The following is a 24667-nucleotide window of genomic DNA, read 5'->3' as shown; positions in this document are numbered from 1 at the left end:
CACCCCTTAACTCCTTCTTGGCTGACTTGGCAGAAGACTTACATTGCAGTTCTGGAGTCTTCTGCTGAAAATTTTAGAGCAGGGACTCCTGTCAGCAAGCATGTCAAACTCAAAGGCTAACATGGGTAAAAAAAAACAAGGTTAAAGTTTATGTGGGCTGCATAAAAAAACAAAACAAAACAAAAAAAAACCTCCCTGCCCTCCCTGCACAACACCCCATGTCCCCTTTACACAACAACCCATGTCCCCCTGCACAACATCCCCTGCGGGATCCGATCATCCATAATGGCGGACGGAGATCCCGTCACCTGCTTCCGTCCGTCTCCATGGGTCATCTGCTCTGGTCTGAGATCGAGAAGACCAGAGCAGAAGATCACCGATAATACTGATCAGTGCTATGCCCTATGCATAGCACTGAACAGTATTAGCAAATAAATTATTTCTATTAATAGTCCACTATGGGGACTATAAAAGTGTACATTTTTTTTTTTATTGTGAAAAATCCCCTCCCCCAATAAAAAGGTAAATCATCCCTTTTTCCCAAAATGTGATGTTATTGATCCCGTACCGTGAACGGCGTAAACGAAAAAAAAAAAAAAGTCCCAAATTGCTGCTTTTTTGTCACATAATATTCTAAAAAAATAAGAATAAATGAAATCAATAAAAAGTACAGATCACGTTGTAAAAAAATGAGCCCTCATACCGCCGCTTGTACAGAAAAATGTTATAGGTCGTCAAAATAGAGGAATTTTAAACGCACTAATTTGGTTAAAAAATTGGAGATTTTTTTAAAGCGGTACAATAAAAAAGTATCATGGGTATAATTTTTTCCTTTTAATCGTATTGACTCACAGAATAAAGAAAATTTTATTTTTACCGTAAATTGTTCAGCGTGAAAAACGAGACCTTCCAAAATCAGAAAAATTGCGGTTGTCTTTTCAATTTCCCCACACAAATAATATTTTAGTAAATTTCGCCATATATTTTATAGTAAAATGAGTGATGTCATTACTGTTCATGCAAAAAACAAGCCCTCATACTCATCTGTGGATGGAAATATAAAAGAGTTATGATATTTAGAGGGTGAGGAGGAAAAAAATGAAATTGGCTATGTCCTTAAGGTCAAAATGGTCTGTGTCCTTAAAAGGGTACTCTGGTGCTTACACATCTTATCCCCTATCCAAAGGATAGGGGATAAGATGCCTGATCGCGGGAGTCCTGCAGCTGGGGACCCCCGGGATCATGCACGGGGCACCCCGTTTGTAATCAGTCCCTGGAGCGTGTTCGTTCCGGGTCTGATTACGGTCGACCGCAGGGCCGGCGGCGTGTGATGTCACGCCTCTGCCCCCGTGTGACGTCACGCTCCGCCCCTCAATGCAAGCCTACGGGAGGGGGCGTGATAGCTATCACACCCCTCCCGTCGGCTTGCATTGAGGGGCGGAGGCGTGATGTCACACGCCGCCGGCCCTGTAGTCGCCCGTAATCAGACCCGGAGCGAACACGCTCCAGGGACTGATTACAAACGGGGTGCCGCGTGCATGATCCCGGGGGTCCCCAGCTGCAGGACTCCCGCGATCAGGCATCTTATCCCCTATCCTTTGGATAGGGGATAAGATGTGTAAGCACCGGAGAACCCCTTTAAGGGGTTAAAAACAAACAAAAACAAAAATACAAGTGTTAGTATTACTTACAGATGCTCTTCATATGTCCAAAGACAATGCCTATGCGCAGTGCATATCAGTATGGTGGAGAAATGTAGTATGGGTGGGACATACCTTGTGGGGTTGGAGCTTAGGGGCCTCCTCACGGGGGGGGGGGGGGGGGCCAAATTTATTGTTACCCCACTGGTCGGACCCCCTATCCCTGCAATATACTATCACTTACTTTATACATTCTATAAATTGACAATACCACATAACTATTTAACACCACAATAAGAAGTGTACTGCTACTGTTTAACCTTTGGCTTTAGTGTTGAGTATTGTGTGAGCAATCTAATAGAAATGTGTCTATTATTACATCAAAATTCACTATTCAGCTCTTTATATCCTTACAAATTGTGATTAAATCTGGTTTAGCTCAACCATCAAGAATGTCATAGTCTGATAAGAAAGTGTTGTCTCCCCTGATATAACTATATATGCCGTCAGAATTGTGTAAAACCAGGGAATAGTTCCACTATGGGCATGTTCCAGGTTACTCTGAGTTTTCTCTTCCTCGGGATAGTAAATGCCTTGCCGATCGCGAGGAACAGTCTTCCAGACCGGAGGACGTTTACAACGGAGGATCTACAGGATGCAAAGGTTTGGGTTCATTTTTTTTATTTTTTAGACAATTGTTATACACAATTATAATATGCTGTATACATATATATATATATATATATATATATATATATATGTATATGTTTATTGGTTTCTTGTAAAGGTGGTGTTAGGACTTTCCTGACACTTTGAGGATCAAATACAGATGAAACCATGGGGGCAGGGCTATATTTACGGCTTGGACAGTCTAAGAATGATACTACACTAAAGTGGTCCTTCAACATACGATGGTAATCCGTTCCAAATGGACCATCGTTTGTTGAAACCATCGTATGTTGAGGGATCCGTGCAATGTAAAGTATAGGACAGTTGGCAACAACCTGCGGACCTCCAGATGTTGCAAAACTACAACACCCAGCATGCCGGGACAACCGTTGGCTGTCCGGGCATGCTGGGAGTTGTAGTTTTGCAACATCTGGAGGTCCGCAGGGTGTAGAGGACTAGTATTAAAGGTTGTACTCTCCTGACCCCGCCGCTCCGGACCGTCACCGCTCGTCACCGCTGCCCTGGATGTCGCCATCCATCGCTGTTGCCGCATCCCCGGGGTGTCCCCGACGCTCTGGCAAGGCCTCTGCTTCCCCCGCATCCTCACTCTCCGTCGCCGCCATAATGTCGTTACGCACGCCGCTCCTATTGGATGACGGGACGGCGTGCGCAGCGACGTGATGACGACGATGGAGAGCGCCGACGATGCAAGATCTCGAAGAGGTCGCCCGGAGCCCCGAGGACAGGTAAGTGATCGTCAGCGGACCACACGGGGCACCGTAAATGGCTATCCGGTGGCAGCTGAAGCAGTCTGCGCTGCCGGATAGCCGTTTATGCGATGGCCCCGACATACAAAAGCATCGTATGTTGATGCTGCCTTCAACATGCGATGGCCTCTGAGAGGCCATTGTATCTCTAAATGATCGTATGTCGGGGGCCATCGTAGGTCGGGGGGGTCACTGTATTTTATTTTTTAACAATAATATTCCTGCACTGGAATTGCTTATGAAGGAAACTATGCTGGAATTGTTTTTAGAGGGCACTTGGCTGCCATTGGTTGTGTAGGGCATTTTGTTGTTGGTGTTTACAGGGCCCTACTGCTGGTGTTGTTTATAAAGGGCACTCTTCAAATAATTATAGGGGGCACTCTACTAGCATTGTGAATGGGAAGACCCTTTTTTGGTACTATTTATGGGTACACTTCACCAGCATGTTTATGGGGGCACACGGTTGGTCTGTTTAGAGGGTGTATTCAGTAGGCATTGTATATGGAGGCACTAGGTTGGCATGTTCATCAAACCACTAGGCTGACTTTTTTAGGGGTACACTTGGCTGGCAATGTTTATATGGGGCATAAGGTTGGCATGATTATGGGGGCCCTAGACTGCTTTTTTTAGGGAGGTCACTTAAGTGGCATTGTTTATGGAGGCACTAGATTTACATGTTCTTGAGACCATTGGGCTGACATTTCTAGGGGTACACTTGGCTGGCATTGTTTACTGGTACACTAAGCTGGAATTACATGGGCACTAGGTTGGCATGTTAGGGGCAGTAGATTGGCAAGTTTTAGGGTCAAAGGTTGGCTTTTTTAGGAGAGGTTATAGGAAGCGACTGATTTCAGTAATTTTTTCCAAAGGATGTGCAACCAAATATTACGTTAAGGGTGCCAATAATTTTGTCCAGACCATTTTTGGAGTTTGGTGACATTATGTCCAATTTGCTTTTTTTCCTCCTTTTTTGGTTTAGTTCCAATACACACAAAGGGAATAAACCTGTGTATAGCAAAACATGTGTTACTGCAATCCTTTTCTGTGAGAAATACTTCATTTTCTTGAAAAATTCCAGGGGTGCCAACATTTACGACCATGACTGTATAGTGTCTGTACCGTGTTTCATGGTGGTATCACAATTCTGTGATTTTTAACCCAAGGTTTATTAACAGCATACAAAATGACTGCTGTCTCAGGTTTCCCCAGATTTCAGTGCAGTCCGAGACATTATATCACTAGTCAGGTGATCAGAGGGTGTCTTTGCTTCAATGGGTTGAAGATCAACCCTTTTCAGAAAACACTGGTTTATTGCACTAAGGGGATCACAGATGTGTTTCAATGGGTGGGGTGGTTGATGTGTTGGAGGGAGAAAAGTGACCTCCCACTTACAAACAAGGAATTATGGGATTTGTAGTTTAAGGGAACAAATAGAAGCCATTTCACAAAAAGATAGCCACAGTGTTATGGTAATCTCATAACATAGCCATTTAGCCCAAGACAAGCGCAGATCCTTCCTAAGCATGGCCATTACTCTGGCAGGTAAGTACTAAAATCACCTTATGGTGGATAACCCCTTTAATAATAATAATAAATAATAATAATGATAAATACCCTTTATTTTATCAAATAATAATACACCCAAAATGTGTTAAATACTATATGCAGACATATGGGAAAGATGTAAGATATGTGGAAGATCTGAACTGGAGACGTGAAGTGAAGAAACAGATGGATACGATGGATGATCCTAGATGTGGGGTTCCTGATGTCGCAGGGTATGCTGTCATTGAGAAGAGTTTAAAATGGCCATCCACTATCTTAACATACAGGTATGGTAAAATAATAGTTTACACATTGCCAAGTAATATGGACTAAGCATTGACTATGCTATGCTCATAGCTCTTAATAAAGAGGAAGAGCAGATTCCTCCCTTCACATTGGCCTCTTTGGGCAATCATTGGCTGCTTTTATGGTATGCAATCCCCTTACTCAGGACAATCAAAATAAGTATGGGTTAATTCAACCAAATAGATGCATTTATTTTAGTAAACCGACAACTGAAGTGTTAATCTCTCGAAAGTTGCTCAGCGTGGCCATGTTCCTCACATTAATCCAGAGTGGGCTACATAAAGCTTTATGTACTCTACAAGGAAATTTGTTGATAAAACTTTATTCAATGATAACAATTGGTCTCTAGCGGTTTCAGAAGCCATCATCCTACCACCATCATTTAGGCCTACTTCCTTCAGAACATTTAGGGAGTCATGTATGATCAGGGGGGTTGTGGTGCACCAAGGAGCATGTTTTTACTTATGTCACATCTTGTGGGCATGTATGAGGATGACGTGTGTCTTTAACTACATGCTGGCTAATGAAAGGGTATGACTTTAGGTTGCCCATTGGTGCACAGATTTGCGCAGCAGGTGGGAAAAATAGACTTGGCCTGATGAGCATGATCAACAGTCACTCAAATTTGTACTTGATAAATGTACACTGGTGTGCACGTTAAAGGATAAGGATCACCAAGATCCTACCCGAAGGAAGATAGGGGAGAAGTTTTAGATCGCCGGGAGTCCGACCGCTGAGGCCCCTGGGATCTTCTAAATGGAGCCCCGTTTCTCCAGCACAGAAGCACGTCACAACCCCTGCCAGGTGTGGAGGCCGCCACGCCCCCTCCATAAAGCTCTCTGAGAAAGCCATTCGGCAATCTTTGGCTCTCCTATAGAGCTTTATGGAGTGGGCGTGGCGGCCTCCGCTTCAGGTGGGGGTTGTGATGCACTCCTGTGCTAGAGAACTGAGGCTCCATTCAGGAGATCGTGGGGGCCCCAGTGCTCAGACCCTTCATGATCTTAAACTTATCCACTATACTTTGGATAGGGGATATGTTTTTCCTGGTGATACTTGTCCTTTAAAGGGTTACTCCCATGGAAAACTTTTTTTTTTTTATCAACTGGTGCCAGAAAGTTAAACAGATTTGTAAATTACTTCTATTAAAAAATCTTAATCCTTCCAGTACTTATTAGCTGCTGAATACTACAGAGGAAATAGTTTTCTTTTTGGAACACAGAACTCTCTGCTGACATGACGAGCACAGTGCTCTCTGCTGACATCACGAGCACCGTGCTCTCTGCTGACATCTCTGTCCATTTTAAGAACTGTCCAGAGTAGGAGAAAATCCCCATAGCAAACATATGCTGCTCTGGACAGTTCCTAAAATGGCCAGAGATGTCAGCAGAGAGCACTGTGGTCATGATGTCAGCAGAGAGCTCTGTGTTCCAAAAAGAAAACCATTTCCTCTGCAGTATACAGACCCTTCAAAAGTACTGGAAAGATTAAGATTTTTTAATAGAAGTAATTTACAAAACTGTTTAACTTTCTGGCACCAGTTGATTTAAAAAAATAAAATAAAAGGTTTTCCACGGGAGTACCCCTTTAAAGTCTGCATGGTGAAGTTAGCTGCGTATGGTCCGGGGTGGAGTGGCCTTTGCGCAAAACTGTGAGATTTTTGCAAAAGTCGCACATCATATATGAGGCAGAAATCGGTACACCAGTAAGAACTCACCCAAAACATGCCCACTGACGTGCATGACGGAGACAGGCATTTGTGCCGTGAAATTCATTTGGTACATGCAGCGCACACATGTAAGAAAGCCCTAACCACAAATGTGCACTCACTGATACATCAGCCCCTTAAAGGGGTACTCCACTGCCCCAGCGTTAGGAACATTTTGTTCCCAACGCCGGGTGCGGGCTGTGAAGGTCGAGATGTCATGGCCTCATCCCTCAATTCAAGTCAATGGGCCACCACACCCCTTCCCATAGACTTGCATTGAGGGGGCACAGCCGCGACGTCATGAGGGCATGGCCGCAACGTCACGACCCCCACAGCTTTCACCAAGAGTTCAGAACAAAATGTTCTGAACGCGGGGCAGTGGAGTACCCCTTTAATGTATATGTATGTTGAGATGTTGAGTTTTGGTCAATAAAATTTGCTCTTAGGATCCCTACTGGTGGAGGGGGGCTGTGATGACCAAGCAGTATATAAGGACACTAGAAATATACCGTATTCAGTATTGTGACTAAAGTTTATTTTTTTTCATTGTGTGACATTTGACATGATGTCTGGTGACTTTGCGTTGTATAGGATAGTTAACTACACCCCAGATGTGCCACCAGCTGATGTGGATCGGAACATCCGAGAAGCTCTTAAAATGTGGAGCAAGGAGAGCCCCCTCCAGTTTATACAGCTTCGTAACGGAAATGCTGACTTGATGATTGCCTTTGCTGCAAAAGGTGAACTATGTTTCATAAGTTTGTGGAAATATTTCTATAATTGTATAGTAATAATGGCGGGATGTACTTTATTCACTTCTAGAACATGGAGACTTCTTCCCATTCGATGGTCCTAGAGGGCTGCTGGCTCATGCCTTCCCTCCTGGTGTGAACTTGGGTGGAGATGTTCATTTTGATGATGAAGAAACTTGGACTCTAGATACAAAAGGTAAAAGTTTAAAGGGGTATTTTTTTTTTATTGACTATGCTACAGGGGCTGTAAAATTAGTTTAGTTTATATTATAGTGTCTGTACCTGTGTTTGATGGTGGTCTCACAATTCTTTTGTGATTTTTGCCATGATGCTTATTTTGAACAGCATACAACCTGAACAAGGTTTTCCTTGTTGCAGTTTTTGCCGAGACATTACATCACTAGTCAGGTGTTAAAAGGGAGCCTGTCTGCTTCAATGGGCTGAGCAACTGCTGGGTGGGTGGAAGGGGAGGGGGAGATTATTCTCCACAGGGCTGCAACTGTACTGCAATGGGTGGGGAGGGGGGGGGCATCTGATGTGTGGGAGGGAGTAAAGTGACCTCACACTTACAAACAAAGGTTCCTGGGACTTGTAGCTGGAGGGAGGGAACTTCAGCAGGAAATAGCCATTTCACAAAGAAATCAGCAGCGTTATGGTGGACTCACAACACAGCCATTTACCACCAAGTCAAGCACGGATCCTTTCAAAGCATGTCCTTTACTGTCTGGCAGGTAAGTACCATTATGACATTATGGTGAATAACCCCTTTAATTTCCATCAAATTATACCTAAAGGTGTAACTTGAAGCACCTGCATTCCATTGAAAGATCTGCAACAGGGCCCCAACCTACCGTGTGCCATTTACAATACTGGTGTCTTCTTATGTGGTAGAGGGGCCTATGTACAAACTCAGGGCCTGGGATGATTAAAGGGGTTATCCAGGAATAGAAAAACAGACCTAATTTCTTTCAAAGATCGCGCCCTTCCTGCCTCCACTTTGGGTGTGGTATTACAACTTGGCTCCATTAACTTCAATGGAACTGAGCTGCAGAACCACACCCAACCTGGAGACAGACAGGGAGTAGAAATAAATTATCTCTGTTTTTCGATTCCTGGATAACCCCTTTAAGTGAGTACTATCTCCCCACCCCCTTAACTCTCCACTCCTGCTTATACAAAATAACCTCTGAGGAGTTCAAGAACTACATGCAGTTTATCAACTACATGGAAATACTCGCCAAGTGCCAAGTGGTGCCCAGTATACAATAATTTGTGTTAAAGTGTACCTGTCATTTTAAGAGATAAGCTGTTGTGTGTGTATATGAGGAGTGGTACTATTTCTGGCCATTATATCACTTGTTTATAACATTTTTCACCAGCAGGCTCCATCTTTAATTTCCAATTGTTCCTAAACTGGTGGGTAGATCAGTGTTTCCCAACCAGGTTGCTTCCACCTGTCGCACAACTACAACTCCCAGCATGCCCGGACAGCCTTCGGCTGTAGTTTTGCAACAGATGGAGGCACCTTGGTTGGGAAACCCTAGGGTAGAGCCTAACCTCTGTGATGGCTCCTATACACTGCACACAGGGAAGAGAAAATGCAGCTTACGTTTTGGGCACTGGTTCATAAAAATAGAAGAGACATTCAAGAGGGGATATGATCAACTAAAATATAATAATAAATATGGCCCATGCAAAAAATTTTAAACAAGGGGGCACTCCAGGGGTGACAAGACGCCTTTAACATACGAACCATTAATTTATGGAACAGTCTACCTCAAGAACTGGTCACAGCAGAAACATTTTAGGGCTTCAAAACAGGTTTACATACATTCAAAGAACAAAATAACATCAATGCATATGTAGAAATGTAGAATCACATCCCCTCCCTTCATTCACCCATACTCTTTACCTTCACCTGCTTGGTTAACCTTGATAGTCATGTGTCTTTTTTTAACTGTACTATGTAGCATGAAGGACATTATACAGCAGTAGTTAGCAGTCCAAGCTGCAAAATACATTCAGGCAAAATACATTATAACAGTCTATAGACAATAGCATTTTTATTCTTGCTTTGTTCTTTTTGTTGTTTTTTTCCCATAGGTCATCCTAACATTCCTTCATCTTCTCCTTGCAGACTACAATTTGTTCTCAGTGGCTGTACATGAGTTTGGACACTCTCTGGGGCTGGCACACTCCAGTGATCCTTATGCACTTATGTACCCTATCTACACTTACTTCAATTCTGAGAACTTCACCCTTCCGGCTGATGATGTCCTGGGAATTAAGGAACTGTATGGTAAAGGTCACAGTTTTGCATATATGTATATATTGCATGTTACTATTTTTGTGTGTAAGCTATCCCATCAGAATATGCTTCCATTTTTCCCTTATTACAACTGTTGGTATTTACTGTATATGTTGTACAATTATGAATGATTCAGTGATGAGTTTTTATTTTGCAAAGCATTATTAGATTTATTTAGTTTATTGTCATAGTTGGGGAAGAGGATGGGGGATAGATTACAATCAGACAAGCTAAATGTTTCCAAGAGAACACCACAATGTCCACTGAGTCTGATCCTTTAAAGGAGTACTCCAATGGATAATTTTTTTTCCAAATTAACTGGCTCCAGAAATTTTTGTAAATGACTTCTATTAAAAAAAATCTTAATCCTTCCATTACTTATAAGCTGCTGTTTGCTCTCTGCTGACACCTCTGTTGATGTTTGGAACTGTCCAGAGCAGGAGAGATTTGCTATGGGGATTTTCTCCTACTCTGGACAGTTCCTGACATGAACAGAGGAGTCAGCAGAGAGCACTGTGGTCAGACAGAAAATAACTATACAGCTTCCTGTGGAGCACACAGCAGCTAAGAAGTACTGGGAGGATTAAGATTGTAATACAGAAGTAATTTACAAATCTGTTTAACTTTCTGGCACCAGTTGAATTGAAAAAAAAAAGTACCCCTTTAAGGACCCAGGACGTACGGGGACGTCCCCGCACCCTGGGCTTTAAGGACCCAGGACGTCCCCATACGTTCTGGCGTTTTCCGGTCCCTGCCGCGCGCCGGGCAGAGATCGAACCGGATGCCTGCTGAAATGCTTCAGCAGGCATCCAGGGCAAACGCCGAGGGGGGCCATGCGATCTGCGGCGATACCGGGCTGATCGGGTCTCTGGGACCCGACCACCCGGTAATTTTGCATGATCCCGGTTGTCACAGACAGCAAGGACCATGCTAAAGTATAGGAGCGAGGTGGCAAGCCTGCCACCTCCTCCTATTCCCTGTGATCCGTCGGTTAGTTAACCGACCAATCGCAGGGGGGGGGTTACTTCCTCCCGCCCTGCCTGGCCCCTGGAAGTCCGGAGAGGACGGGAGAAAGACCGGAGGACGCGGCGGGGGACGGGGGAGTGCTGGGGTCCGGCCCAGGTACTTACCTCGTCCCTGAAGACCCGGATCCCGGCGATGAAGATGGCGGCGGCGACAGGTGAGTTGATCTTCAGCCGCGGTCGGGCCCTTTACAGCAATGCACGTCGCCGTAAAGCGACATGCATTGCTGTATTGGGACCCTGTATACTACAACTCCCAGCATGCCCAGACAGCCCTTGGCGTCTGGGTATGCTGGGAGTTGCAGTTTTGCAACATCTGGAGGTCCACAGTTTTGGGACCACTGTGCCCTTCTAGATGTTGCAAAACTACACATCCTCAGCATGCCCTTACTGTCCAGGCATGCTGGGAGTTGTAGTTCTGTAACATCTGGCCCTTCAGATGTTGCAGAACTACAACTCCCAGCATGCCTGGACAGTTTTGGCATACTGGGAGTTGTAGTTTTGCAACATCTGGAAGGGCACAGATTGGGAACCACTGTATTAGTGGTCTGCAAACTGTAGTCCTCCAGATGTTGCAAAACTACAACTCCAAGCATGCTGGGAGTTGTAGTTCGGCAACATCTGGTTCTAAAGATGTTGCCAAACTACTACTCCCAGCATGCCTGAGAATGTTTGGGAGTTGTGGTTTTGCAACAGCTGGAGGCACACTGGTTGAAAAACATTGTCTGTTTCCTAACTCAGTGTTTCCCAACCCGTGTGCCTCCAGCTGTTGCAAAACTATAACTACCAGCATGCACTGATAGACTGTGCATGCTGGGAGTTGTAGTTTTGCAACAGCTGGAGGTCCCCCCCCTGTGAATGTACAGGGTACATTCACATGGGCAGGGGGCTTACAGTGAATATCAGGCTGCAAGTTTGCAATGCAAATTTTGCGTGGCAGCTCAAACTGGCAGCGGGAAACTCGTGTAATCCCCCGCCCATGTGACTGTACCCTAAAAACACTACACTACACTAACATAAAATAAAAAGTAAAAAACACTAAATATACACATACCCCTACACAGCCCCCCTCCCCAATAAAAATGAAAAACGTCTGGTACGCCACTCTTTCCAAAATGGAGCCTCCAGCTGTCGCAAAACAACAACTCCCAGTATTGCCGGACAGCCGTTGACTGTCCAAGCATGCTGGGAGTTTTGCAACAGCTGGAAGCACCCTGTTTGGGAATCACTGGCATAGAATACCCCTATGTCCACCCCTCAAATGCGCATGGCGCTCTCACTTCGGAGCCCTGTCGTATTTTAAGGCAACAGTATAGGGTCACATATGGGGTATCGCCGTACTCGGGAGAAATTGCCTAACAAATTTTGGGGGTCTTTTTCTCCTTTCACCCCTTATGAAAAGGTGAAGTTGGGGTCTACACCAGCATGTCAGTGTAAAAAAATTAATTTTTTACACTAACGTGGTGGTGTTGCCCTATACTTTTAATTTTGACAAGAGGTAAAGGGGAAAAAAGCCCCCCAAAATTTGTAATGCAATTTCTCCCGACTACGGAGATACCCCATATGTGGGCGCAAAGTGCTCTGGGGGCGCACAACAAGGCCCAGAAGGGAGAGTGCACCTTGTACATTTGAGGTGATTTGCACAGGGGTGGCTGATTGTTACAGCGGTTTTGACAAACGCAAAAAGAAAACACGTGACCCCATTTCGGAAACTACACCCCTCACGGAATGTGAATGGGAGGTGCAGTGAGAATTTACACCCCACTGGTGTCTGACAGATCTTTGGAACAGTGGGCTGTGCAAATTAAAAATGTTGTACAGCCCACTGTTCCAAAGATCTGACAGACACCAGTGGGGGGGTAAATGCTCACTTTACGCCTTGTTACGTTCCTCAAGGGCTCTAGTTTCCAAAATGGTATTCCATGTGGGGGTTATTTTGCTGTTCTGGCACCATAGGGGCTTCCTAAATGCGACTCCTTCTCTTCTGAGCATTGTAGTTCGCCCGTAGTGCACTTCAGGTCAATTTATGGGGTACCTCCATACTCAGAAGAGATGGGGTTACAAATTTTGGGGGGTATTTTCTTCTATTAACCCTTGCAAAAATGTGAAATTTGGGGGGTAAACACACCTTTTAGTGAATTTTTTTTTTTTTTACGTATGCAAAAGTCGTGAAACCCCTGTGGGGTATTAAGGCTCACTTTATTCCTTGTTACGTTCCTCAAGGGGTCTAGTTTCCAAAATGGTAGTCCATGTGTTTTTTTTTTTTTTTTTGCTGTCCTGACACCATAGGGGCTTCCTAAATGCGACATGCCCCCGAGCAAAATTTGCTCTCAAAAAGCCAAATATGACTACTTCTCTTCTGAGCATTGTAGTTCACCCATAGTACACTTCAGGTCAAATTATGGGGTACCTTCATACTCAGAAGAGATGGGGTTACAATTTTTGGGGGGTATTTTCTGCTCTCTTGCAAAAATGTGAAAATTGGGGGGAAACACACATTTTAGTGAAATTTTATTTTTATTTTTTTACATATGCAAAAGTCGTGAAACACCTATTGGGTATTAAGGCTCACTTTATTCCTTGTTACGTACCTCAAGGGGTCTAGTTTCCAAAATGGTATGCCATGTGTTTTTTTTTTGCTGTTCTGGCACCATAGGGGCTTCCTAAATGCAACATGCCCCCCAAAAACCATTTAAAAAAAACGTACTCTCCAAAATCCCCGCCGAACACTTTACATAGACATATGAGGTATGTGCTTACTCGAGAGAAATTGGGCTACAAATATAAATAAAGTATACATTTTCTCCTTTTACCCCTTGTAAAAATTAAAAAAATGGGTCTACAAGAACATGCGAGTGTAAAAAATGAAGATTGTGAATTTTCTCCTTCACTTTGCTGCTATTCCTGTGAAACACCTAAAGGGTTAAAACGCTGACTGAATGTCATTTTGAATACTTTGGGGGGTGCAGTTTTTATAATGGGGTCATTTGTGGGGTATTTCTAATATGAAGACGCTTCAAATCCACTTCAAACCTGAACTGGTCCCTGAAAAATTGTGAGTTTTGAAATTTTGTTAAAAATTGGAAAATTGCTGCTGAACTTTGAAGCCCTCTGGTGTCTTCCAAAAGTAAAAACACGTAAATTTTATGATGCAAACATAAAGTGGACATATTGTATATGGTAATAAAAAAAATTATTTGGAATATCCATTTTCCTTACAAGCAGAGAGCTTCAAAGTTAGAAAAATGCAAAATCTTCAAATTTTTCATCAAATTTTGGGATTTTTCACCAAGAAAGGATGCAAGATACCACAAAATTTTACCACTATGTTAAAGTAGAATATGTCACGAAAAAACTATCTCGGAATCAGAATGATAACTAAAATAATTCCAGAGTTATTAATGTTTAAAGTGACAGTGGTCAGATGTGCAAAAAATGTCCGGGTCCTAAGGTGTAAAATGGCTGGGTCCTTAAAGGGTAACAAAACATTACTTCTATATTATATCCACAATAAAAAAGTTATTCACACTGACTTACACCTACACAATGGTAGTCTCCCAATATGTTTTGAATGTTGCTTGGCACTCTTTTTCAGGGATTCCTATTATTTTCACTATTTCTAACCACTCTTTATTCATTTACATTGACCCAAACAACTTGTTGATGTTTATTGTCCAACAATTAATCTCATGTTAATATGTGTAAAGCCAATTCAGTCCATGTAGATGTAACTCAGCACATTTCCCAGGAAACTGTTCTCCACTTTAGACAATGCCATTTAGTTAGAAGGACCCTTTGACAATAAGCTGATGCTAGTGAATCCCACTGCTAGGACCCCCTGTGATCATCTGTAAACTGTGCAGGGGTAAGTGTTTGATTTCCCTGCAGTGCCACCACATGGGAGAGAAAACATTACATGGTTATTACTGAAATCAGTAAGCTTCTCCACATGGAAATTTATGCATCTAAAGGATTAACATCTTCATTCTTTTGGCGGAATTATGTGTGAACTGAATTGCGGTCAATAGTAAGGGCCAAAGGATTTTGGCAGCCACTCATACAGAATTTTCATCCCGGGTCCAGCCCATGCCAGGTTTTTGTTGTGTCTGGCTTGGGTCATTGCCACAGCCTATATAAGGGTCAATCAACTGTTTTTCAGGTCATTTTTATATTGCTGTTTTCTGTGTGTTTTGTCTTGTCCAGTCTGTCTTTTTGTGGTGCAAATAGAGAAAAACATAGGTGACAGTCCTACTAGGCTAGGGGTGAAAAGTGAGAGGAAGAAAAGGAGAAAATTAAGAGAGCGTTTCCAATAATAACATGTATTTAGATATACTTGATGGAGGGAGGTCCTTAGCAGGGCCTTTGCTTCGGACTATTCACAAAGATATAATAAAAATTATGGTATACAATATAAACTATAAGAACTGTACTGGAAGTTCATATAAAAACAGTGCTTAATAGTAATACCCCTTTGGACATGTTAAATCAGGACACGGAGATTTAGAAAGTCTTTGCGCTATACTATGCACAGTTTAGAATCTGGTATTAGTAGTCCTTTTGTGGATTTCAGAGTTCATTTGTTAAAGGGGTTCTCCAGTGAAAACCTTTTTTCTTTTAAATCAACTGGTGCCAGAAAGTTAAACATATTTGTAAATTACTTCTATTAAAAAATCTCAATCCTTCCAGTACTTATTAGCTGCTGAATGCTACAGAGTAAATACCTTTCTTTTTGGAACACTGATGACATCACGAGCACAGTGCTCTCTGCTGACATCTCTGTCCATTTTAGCAACTGTGCATAGCAGATGTATCCTAAGGGCAGAATGGTGGCTCAATGGTTAGCACTGCTAACTGGGGCCTTGGGTTCAAATCCCACTAAGGACAACAATAAATAAAGAGTTATTATTATTATAATGACATCAGCAAAGAGCACTGTGCTCGTGATGTCATCAGAGAGCATTCCAAAAAGAAAAGAATTTCCTCTGTAGTATTCAGCAGCTAATAAGTACAGGAAGGATTAAGATTTTTTAATAGAAGTAATTTACAAATCTGTTTAACTTTCTGGCATCAGTTGATTTAAAAGAAAAAAGGTTTTCACCGGAGTACCCCTTTAAAGGGGTACTTCCCTTGCCTGCATTCGAAACATTTAGTTCCGAACGCTGTACGCGCACACTGTGGGGGTCAGCCACGCCCCCTTCCATAGACTTACATTGAGGGGCATGCCCTGATGGCTCAACCCCCGCAGCGTGAGTACAGTGTTTGGAACTAAATGTTCCGAACACTGGCCAGTGAATTACCCCTTTAAGTTCTTGATACTTGCTGTTATTAAATTGTTTCATATGGACAGTGTTGCCCTGTTTATTTGTTGTCCTACAATCACTGTTGTTTGCACCTTATCTGAGCCATCCTGCTATTTTACTATTATTATCATCTGATATAGATACATGAATTTCTTGTGCAGCTGCTGGTCATATTTCAGTGGTACCATAAGTCCTAGGGGCATCCGAGTACTTTTTTTTAGGACCCAGAAAAGAAAACTGCTAATAATAATAAAGCTTGGTTGTGCGGTCTAGTGATCTGTGATCTTTGTTACAATGGCAGAGCATGCACAACTGCTCTGCATATTTATAACCTTATCTTTGGTTTCAGGTTCCAGACCTTCACATTTTGTGACTCCCACAATCTGTAGCCAGGAGGTACCCATTGATGCCATGGCACATTGGGAAGGAGGCATCATCATCTTTAAAGACAGGTATAACACATAATATTATATAGCTTTTAATTTCTTCTTCAGTGGACTTCAAACCAATCTGGGGTTGACAGAAGAGGTAGTTCACCTTTATTAAAACTATTTATCTTAATTAAAGGGGTACTCTACTTGAATTTCCTTTCTGTCTCATCACAGTGTTCTCTGCTGACACCTCTGTCCATGTCAGGAACTGTCCAGAGTAGGAGCAAATCCTCATAGCAAGCCTATCCTGCTCTGGACAGTTCCTGACATGGCAGAGAGCACTGTGGTCAGACAGAAAGGGAATTCAAAAAGAAAAGAACTTCCTGTGGAGCATACAGCAGCTGATAAGTACTGGAAGGATTAAGATTTTTAAATAGAAGTCATTTATAAATCTGTTTAACTTTCTGGCACCAGTTGATTAAAAAAAAATAATGTTTTCCAGTGGAGTACCCCTTTAATGGAGTTTCCGTTGAAGAAACATTGAAATAATTGATGGCGGCGTTCTGACTGGGACCTAGCTAAAGAGTCATAACTTGCATCTGATATTTCTCTTAGTACCTGCTCATTTTTTCCTGTTGGTGGCGCTGTGGGGGAAGGAGGCACTCACATTAATCATTGAGAATCTTACACCAGGAGAATTACCTTTGTATGTTTCCATTCCAGTATGACTTTATGTGACTTATATTTTGGTAGGCACGTATGGTATCACCATCCAAACTTGTCTGCACATAAAGAAATCCTAACAACTTCACTGTGGGGGGAGATCCCTGATTTTATAGATGCTGCCTATAATTTCCCAGGAAAGGACACCATTTTGTTATTTAAAGGTGAGTATAGATTTACAATCATTTTTTTCAGAAACACTGCCACTCTTGTCCGTGGGTTGTGTCTGGTATTACAGGTCAGCCACATTCAAATAGGATTGAGCTGCAATACAAAACAGAACCCATGGTTAAAGGGGTACTCCACCCCTAGACATCTTATTCCCCATCCAAAGGATAGGAGATGAGATGTCTGATTGCGGGTGTTCCACGGCTGCCGCACCCCAGACATCCGGTGCACGGAGTGAACTTCACTCCGTGCCGGATGACTGGTGATGAGGGGGGGAGGCTCGTGATGTCACGGTCATACCCTGCTCGTGATGTCATGGCCATGTCCCCGTAATGCAAGTCTATGGGAGGGGGTGTGATGGCCATAACACCCCCTCCCATAAACTTGCATTAAAGGGGCTGTGGCCGTGATGTCACGAGCCTCCAGAGCTCCAGCGCTGCACCTGACTCTCTAAATGAACGCCCGGTACAGCAGGGAGATCGTAGGGGTCTAGGGGCAGAGTACCCCTTTAAGCTTGGTGCCATGTCTTAAATGCAGACACTGGTTTTCCTAATCCTCGACAGTCCTTTTCAAACCAAACATGGAATGCTACTGATATCTTTACTGAAGCCATGACTTACCTTTAGAGAGACATTTCTGGTCCTTTAATGAATCTCACTTGGAAGTAAAAGAACCTGGAGATATCGGTTATTTTGGATTCCCAGAGTCGGTGTTGAGAATAGATGCTGCTGTTCATGATGACGACAAAGGAAAAACCTTCTTTTTTACTGGAGACCTGTGCTGGAGGTAAGCCAAGCGTTAATCACAAGAAGTCAAATTACCTATGACAAAGTATTTAGAGTGTGCCTGAAAAAATCCATGGAAGCATGGGTGGAACTTTAAATGCCCAATCCCTCTTATAATCCATAAAGGACATATCCAGTGCTGAAAAACTTATCCTCTATCCTAAGGATAGGGGATACGTTTCAGATCGCGGGGGGTCCGACCGCTGGGGCCCCCCGCGATCTCCTGTATGGGGCCCTGGCAGCCCGTGGGAAGGGGGCGTGTTGACCACCGCACGAAGCGGCGGCCGACACGCCCCCTCAATACAACTCTATGGCAGAGCCGGAGCGCTGCCTTCGGCAATCTCCGGCTCTGCCATAGCAATATTTTGAGGGGGAAGTGTCAGCTGCCGCTTCGTTCGGTGGTCGACACCCGCTATCTGGCCAGCGAGCCAGGGCCCCCTACAGGATATCCTAAGGATAGTGGAAAAGTTTCAGATCGCGGGGGGTCTGACCGCTGAGGCCCCCCCGCGATCTGAAACTTTTCCACTATCCTTAGGATAGGGGATACGTTTTTCAACACTGGACTACTCCTTTAATGAAAAATATGTGTCACAATTACAACATCAGAGTAGTTCTCCTACATGTAATGGGTCATGTTGGGTGGAGAAATCTCAATGATTGTTACCTGTGTCCCAAAATCTGATCCTTAATATCAAACCCAATATGAATGTTCTTATTCCATTTGTACCTGCTTTTATGATACATCTAGCATCTAATCTACAGCAAAAAAAAATTGCATTTAATTTTGATAGACCATGTTTATTGGTGTTAAAGTTTTTTGTTTTTTTTTACCTACTGATTAATGGCCTCAGGGTAGGCCATCAGTATCTGATCGGTGGCATGCCGACACCCCCAACAATCAGCTGTTGGGCAAAGCCAGGGCTTCCAACCCCATTGACTGTGTACAGGTGAAACTCGAAACTCAAAAAATTCCTTTTTTCTTCTACTTTCCTTCTCTCTTCACCTTTCCGTCTTTCCTTCTTCTTACCGTCTTTCTTCTGTTTCCTTCTTCTTTTTCTTTTCTTCTTCTTTGTCTTTTCTTTCATTTTTCTTTCAGTCTTTCCTTCTCCTTTTTTTCTCTCTTCTTCTTTCCTTCTTCCTTCTTATTTCCTTCTTTTCTCTTCTTACCATCTTTCCTTCTTCTTACCTTCTTTCTTCTTCTGCCTCCTTCTTCTTTTCTTCTGTCTTCTTCTTTTCTTCATTCTTCTTCTTCACGTCTTTCCTTCTTTCTTCTTTCTTTGTCTTCGTTTTTCTTTAGAGTAACTTTCACCAAACAAAACATTTACTATAGTGTTCCTTGTGCAATTAGCAGACACTTTCCCATTCACTCGCTTTTCAAATTATCAACATAAATATGTTTAAAATGTAATAGAAAAAATGGCCACTAGGTGGCTCTGTTCCCTGCCACAATTAATACAGTGAGTTTGGTCTCCTCCTGGCCTGGCAGGAGTCCGAACTCAGAAAGTGCTTCTCTGCACTGAGCTTAATTGACAGCTGCACAGAAAGTGAAAGCTCAACAGATTCTCACAGAAAGCTGCAAGACTAAAACAGCCACAGAGCCTGAGGTCTTCTATTCATCACAGCGCTGCAACAATGTGAGGGCGGAAGTGGTCCCCTGGCAGGCTTCTCCTGCTGGGAAATTGCTCTATATTAGCAAGAAGAAAGGTATGATACACAGCTTTTTAAAGCTCTAAAATAGTTTTTAAGTGCAGGAGGGGTGTTAGGAGTAGTTAGAAAACATAGCCTGAGTTAGTGGAGAACAGTTTGCAGTATTTGGTGACAGGTACTTTTTAATTCTTTCTTCTTCTCTCCTTTTTCATTCCGTTTTTCATTCTTTCTTCTCCTTTCTTTCTCTCTTCTTATTTCATTCTTTCTTCTTTTTACCATCTTTCCTTCTTTTTACCTTCTTTCTTCTGCCTCCTTCTTCTTCTCTTCTTTCTTTTTTCTTCTTCCTTAATTCTTTCTTATCTTTCCTTCTTTCTTCTTTCCTTCTTTCATCTTCTTCCCGTCTTTCCTTCTTACTTCTTCTCCTTCTCCTTCATCTTCGTCTTCTTCTTACATTTTTTTTCCAAAAATTTCAGTGGAGCAAGTATGGCCTACAATTGTTTTGGTACTTTCCATTTTGGCAATCTTCTTTTTGGACAATCCTCACCCCATTAGTCTCATGGCCACATTTTTATACTTATTTGTCACATTTCCCTCACTGTTCACTGATGATAGAACATTTTTTCAGTTACAATGAAAAACAAAGACGGATGGACAGTGGGTTTCCTGTATTTCTGGAGTCACAGTTCCCTGGTGTGGGAAATAAAGTGGATGCAGCTTATATGCATGAGAATGGTAAGTGAAACGCTAGAATGGGACATGGTTGAGATACATAGCAGAGTACAGCATGCAGGTATATGGAGCCACATAAGCAATGATGGACCACAGTGCTTGTCTGAGCATGTGCAGCCTCTTCAAACACACAAATGGGCATCTCCCGAGAGGTGGACTGCCACGGATCTGATATTGATGGCCTAGCCTATAGATAGGTTTTTCCTAACCAGGCAGCCTCCAGCTGTTGCAAAACTCCCAGCATGCCCGGAAAGCCATTGGCAGGAACCATGAGCATAGACAACACTGGATAGGACCTGTCCCATTTAGATGAATTAAAGACGCTACTGATCATTCTCTGTGACCTTTTCAAAGGTCATTATACAGGAAGGGGGAGGTTAATCTCTGCTGTGAATGGTGGTGGATCCAGTGTTATCTCTCTACTGGTGTCACCTTGCACTGTACTTCTGAAAAGAGAGGCATTACTGGGAAACAATCTATGCAGAACAGGAAGTCCCATCTTAGTTTTAGGCCTAATGGCCAAAATGGAAACTGCAAGACTTCAGGATTATCAAAAATTTAGATAGGAAAAAAAACATAAATTCTTTAAAAAAAATGTGGTTACATAAAAACTCGATTTAAACAATGGGTCATTTTCTGAGGACACATTACTTTTTCAGAAAAGTATAACTATAAAGTTGGTATTTCCCCTTTATATGATTTTTTATAGTTTGTTTTTTTGTTGACAAGAAAGTAACACATTAATATTATTACAGACGCAGAGAAATGAGAAAGGGGAATGTTCATCCATATGCATAAAGTACTGTAAATGTCTTAGTGTCTATGGGCAACTTTTGATTTCTATGGGCAACTGGGCAACTTTTCCTTTGCACAGGTTTTGATAAATCTCCCCCTTTGGGGGAGATTTATCAAAACCTGTGCAAAGAAAAAGTTGCCCAGTTGCCGATAGCAACCAATCAGATAGCTTCTTCCATTTTGCAGAGGCCTTGTTAAAAATGAAAGAAGCGCGTTGACTGGTTGCTATGGGCAACTGGGCAACGGAAAAGTTTCCTATAGCAACCAAAACGTGCCCACTTGCCCATAGAAACTAAGAGGGAGATTTATCAAAACCTGTCCAGAGGAAAAGTTGCTGAAAAGTTGCCCATAGCAACCAATCAGATCGCTTCTTTCATTTTCAAGAGGCCTTTTCAAAAATGAAAGAAGCGATCTGATTCGTTGCTATGGGCAACTCAGCAACTTTTCCTCTGGACAGGTTTTGATAAATCTGCCTATAAAACATTTATTAGAGATAAGTGATTTTTTAGCAAAATAAACAAGTAATAGCACAAATTGTGCTGTAGGGAATTGTTACTTCAGTCAAGATATAACTCTATGTTGCATGTCGAAGAGTGGCATAAAGTGACAGAAACCGAATAGCAAATAATAAATAATATACCGTAAGTACAACAAAGAAACTAGAACTGAGATCTGAAGGATTCCTTTGTAAATTCTCGTGAAGTTCCTCTATGTATAAGTGTATTTTGGTGACAGGTGTAGAAGGTGACTTACCACAGAAATTTGTCGAGTTTAATAGAATAAGATACGCCTCAGGTGCTTCTTCCTCCTGTCTCGCTCCACAAAGCATATAATAATAACATATTGAGACGTATGAAAATGACGTGGAACAAAACTGAGTAATGCTGAGAAATATGGGAGGGAAAAAAAATATTGGAGATATTGCTGAGAAATATGTGAGGGAAAAATATATATATATATATTTTTTTTTATTAGGGAAATGTAAGGACCAAAACTTCCACCATTTTTTTGTTTTGCCCGCTTTGCTACACTCTCAAAGAGAAAGATCTCTTCGTAGATCTGCGCGGGGGAAACTTGAGTAATGATCTCCGCATTAATAGGGACTTCAGTCGATTTCCATCTCTTGGAAAGGAAGGTTCTGGCAGCAATAACTGCGTGGCAGAGCATGGACTTGTGCCTCTTTTTTTTACTTCCCCCAGGCCAATGTTGAGTAAGAAGAGTTCTGGTGTCAAAGTTGCGGAACCATGTGTTAGTGTCGTCATTTGTGAGTCGAGGTCTTTTCTAGCTAACGAGCTCTGGTAAAGTCAAAGCTAAGCTGTGATTGGCTGCTGTGAGAAAATCCCTCCATTTTTTCTCTCACACAGTTTGGTAAATTTTGGCCTATGAGTTGTACAAGGGTCACACGTAATGTATACGCAGCGTATTTCACACTGCACAAAATCGGCCTTGCAACTGGAAATACACTGCATGTTCACCTATGATCAGACAGGCAAGGCTACCTGGCGGCAGGGCTGCCACCGGGTAGCTTTGTGTGTCTGATCATAGGAGAATACACAGCGTATTTCCTGCCATGCAGCCCATTTTATGCAGTGTGAAATACGCTGTGTGGTGATCCACCGGGTAAATGGCGGGACCACGGGTGTTGTGGTGAGAGTGGTGGGATCTGATGTTATTAAACCCGGGGGTTGGATGGTATTAACCCCTATGTGTTTGTGACGCCAGTGTGGTTTTCGGGTTCCGGAACACCACACGCCCGGATTCTCCGCTATCCCACGGGCTAGTAGTCAATAAAGAGTCCACAACCAGTTATGGTCGTACGGAGGCTTTACTGAATAGAAGACAGGTGTAATTATCTTCCAGCTAAGGCCAGATTTCCCATAGAGGTGGCCAGGACCCAGAGGACCTCACAGCTTGCTGGACCAATACTTGTAATTAACTTGACTTGTAATTAGACTTGACTTGACTATGTGCAAGACTTGACTAGTTGTAGTGACAGCAGACATAGACTTACTGGAGAGAGACTGAAGCTTTTGGGGTACTCCAGATGCTGATCACTTGACTCTAAGGCCTCTGGTGCTTGCTGCCTCAGCAAAGACTTGTTCTCAGCAGCAGGTGGTAAAGCTAAGAGAGAGAGCTGCAAATGGCCACCCCTTTATATAGTTAGGGGCTGGACTAAAGACCATTGGTCAAGCTGTGGGTCGTAGGTTAAAGTTGGTGCTCTCGGGGAGAACATGTGACAACAGATCATGTGACTTAACATTACATGTGACCAACTTACCTACAGGTCCTTTAGACCTCCCACAGGTCCTTGAGACTATCTAGATAAAGGATCCTGTCTATGCATTAAAGGAACATACACACATTTATTAAACCAACAGGAGAACCCTGCAGGGGAGCCCCCAGGTCATTAAAGGACTCAAGCTGACAGGACCTAAAGGTAGTACAGGACCTTGTACCTGTACTGGGACATCACATGCTGCGTATACATTACGTGTGACCCTACCCTGAATCTGGTTTCACACAGGCATATAGCAGATACAATTTTGTGTCCGTATTATGGCCCCAAATCCTGGACTGACAGCCATAATACAGGTGCAAAAAGAACTGTAATACATATATGGGAAAACTGCCCTGTACCAAAAATGTTCTATTAGTTAAATAAACTATATATAATATATATGGATCAGATAAAACTACTAATAATGATTTTTTCTTACACAGGGAACATCTATTTTTACCAGGGAGAAACACAGATTGAATATGACCCAAAGATCCGCCGTGTTATAGATGTCAGAGAAAAGTTCTTGTGTTAGCAATCCTATTATTATTGAAACCCTAACAAAGTATATAGATGTATATGACAACTCTATTTATATTAAAATATATTCTTTTCTGCAACTTTATCCAAAGTGCATGAGTGTATTTGGTTCTTAAAGGGGTTCTCCGCCCCTAGACATCTTCACCCATATCCAAAGCATAGGGGGTAAGATGTCTGATCGCGGGGGTCCCACCACTGAGGACCCCAGCGATCACCCTGCTGCACCTGATGTTTGTTAATAGTGTCGGGTGCAGCGCCGGAGGCTCATGACGTCACGGCAGCTCGTGATTAGTGTTGCTCACGAATATTCGCAATTCGAATATTATTCGCGAATATCGCATATTCGCGAATTTGCGAATTTCGCGAATATAGCGCTATATATTCGTAATTACGAATATTCGTTTTTTTTTGTTTGTTTTTTTCACAGTACACATCACAGTGATCACCCCTCTCTGCTTCCAGCTTGTGTGGTGTAAAGAAGGCTCTAATACTACTGTGTGAGACTGGCGTGTGAAAATTCGCATATGCGAAAATTAGCATATGCTAATTTTCGCATATACGAATTTTCGCGTATGTTAATTTTGTATATGCTAATATGCACATATGATAGTTTTCGC

The 24667-nt window shown here is 42.7% G+C and overlaps 1 protein-coding gene and 1 long non-coding RNA gene across 6 annotated transcripts in view; one reads left to right on the top strand and one right to left on the bottom strand.

Annotated features, from left to right (window-relative positions):
• Positions 1 to 2103: 2103 nt before the first annotated feature.
• On the top strand, positions 2104 to 24121 carry LOC130358393 (collagenase 3-like). Of its 4 annotated transcripts, none has more exons than XM_056561581.1 (10): positions 2104 to 2303; positions 4745 to 4854; positions 7224 to 7372; positions 7455 to 7580; positions 9522 to 9683; positions 16364 to 16466; positions 17139 to 17272; positions 17903 to 18062; positions 20334 to 20440; positions 23954 to 24121. In XM_056561581.1, the coding sequence occupies exons 1-10, from the start codon at positions 2181 to 2183 to the stop codon at positions 24043 to 24045; spliced, it is 1266 nt and encodes a 421-aa protein (XP_056417556.1). In that variant the 5' UTR covers positions 2104 to 2180; the 3' UTR covers positions 24046 to 24121. The 4 variants fall into 4 exon arrangements, with proteins under 4 accessions (XP_056417556.1, XP_056417555.1, XP_056417558.1 ...); XM_056561580.1 differs by having other exon boundaries at positions 2107 to 2303; positions 4745 to 4908; XM_056561583.1 differs by lacking the exon at positions 2104 to 2303 and having other exon boundaries at positions 4778 to 5345.
• LOC130358394 (uncharacterized) overlaps positions 7243 to 24667 on the bottom strand; it is a 100519-nt gene continuing 83094 nt past the window's right edge. The window contains exons 3-4 of one of the 2 annotated variants that reach the window (XR_008889505.1): positions 17897 to 18051; positions 7243 to 7567 (exon numbers count right to left, since the gene is read on the bottom strand). This is a non-coding gene — a long non-coding RNA (uncharacterized LOC130358394). Of the gene's footprint in view, positions 7568 to 14229; positions 14971 to 17896; positions 18052 to 24667 lie in introns of those variants that run through there. The other variant, XR_008889506.1, reaches the window with a different exon arrangement.

Source organism: Hyla sarda, chromosome 2, assembly GCF_029499605.1.
Source record: "Hyla sarda isolate aHylSar1 chromosome 2, aHylSar1.hap1, whole genome shotgun sequence".
NCBI classification, from domain to species: domain Eukaryota; kingdom Metazoa; phylum Chordata; class Amphibia; order Anura; family Hylidae; genus Hyla; species Hyla sarda.
The sequence above is the reverse complement of the archived record's forward strand: the minus strand, read 5'-3'. Positions and strand labels throughout refer to the sequence as shown.

Coding starts and splice junctions, on each gene's coding strand:
- LOC130358393 (XM_056561580.1), top strand. CDS start 2,181: ATGGGCATGTTCCAGGTTACTCTGAGTTTTCTCTTCCTCGGGATAGTA. Junction 7,373..7,454: donor GATTGCCTTTGCTGCAAAAG/GTGAACTATGTT, acceptor ATTCACTTCTAG/AACATGGAGACTTCTTCCCA. Junction 20,441..23,953: donor AGCTTATATGCATGAGAATG/GTAAGTGAAACG, acceptor TTTCTTACACAG/GGAACATCTATTTTTACCAG.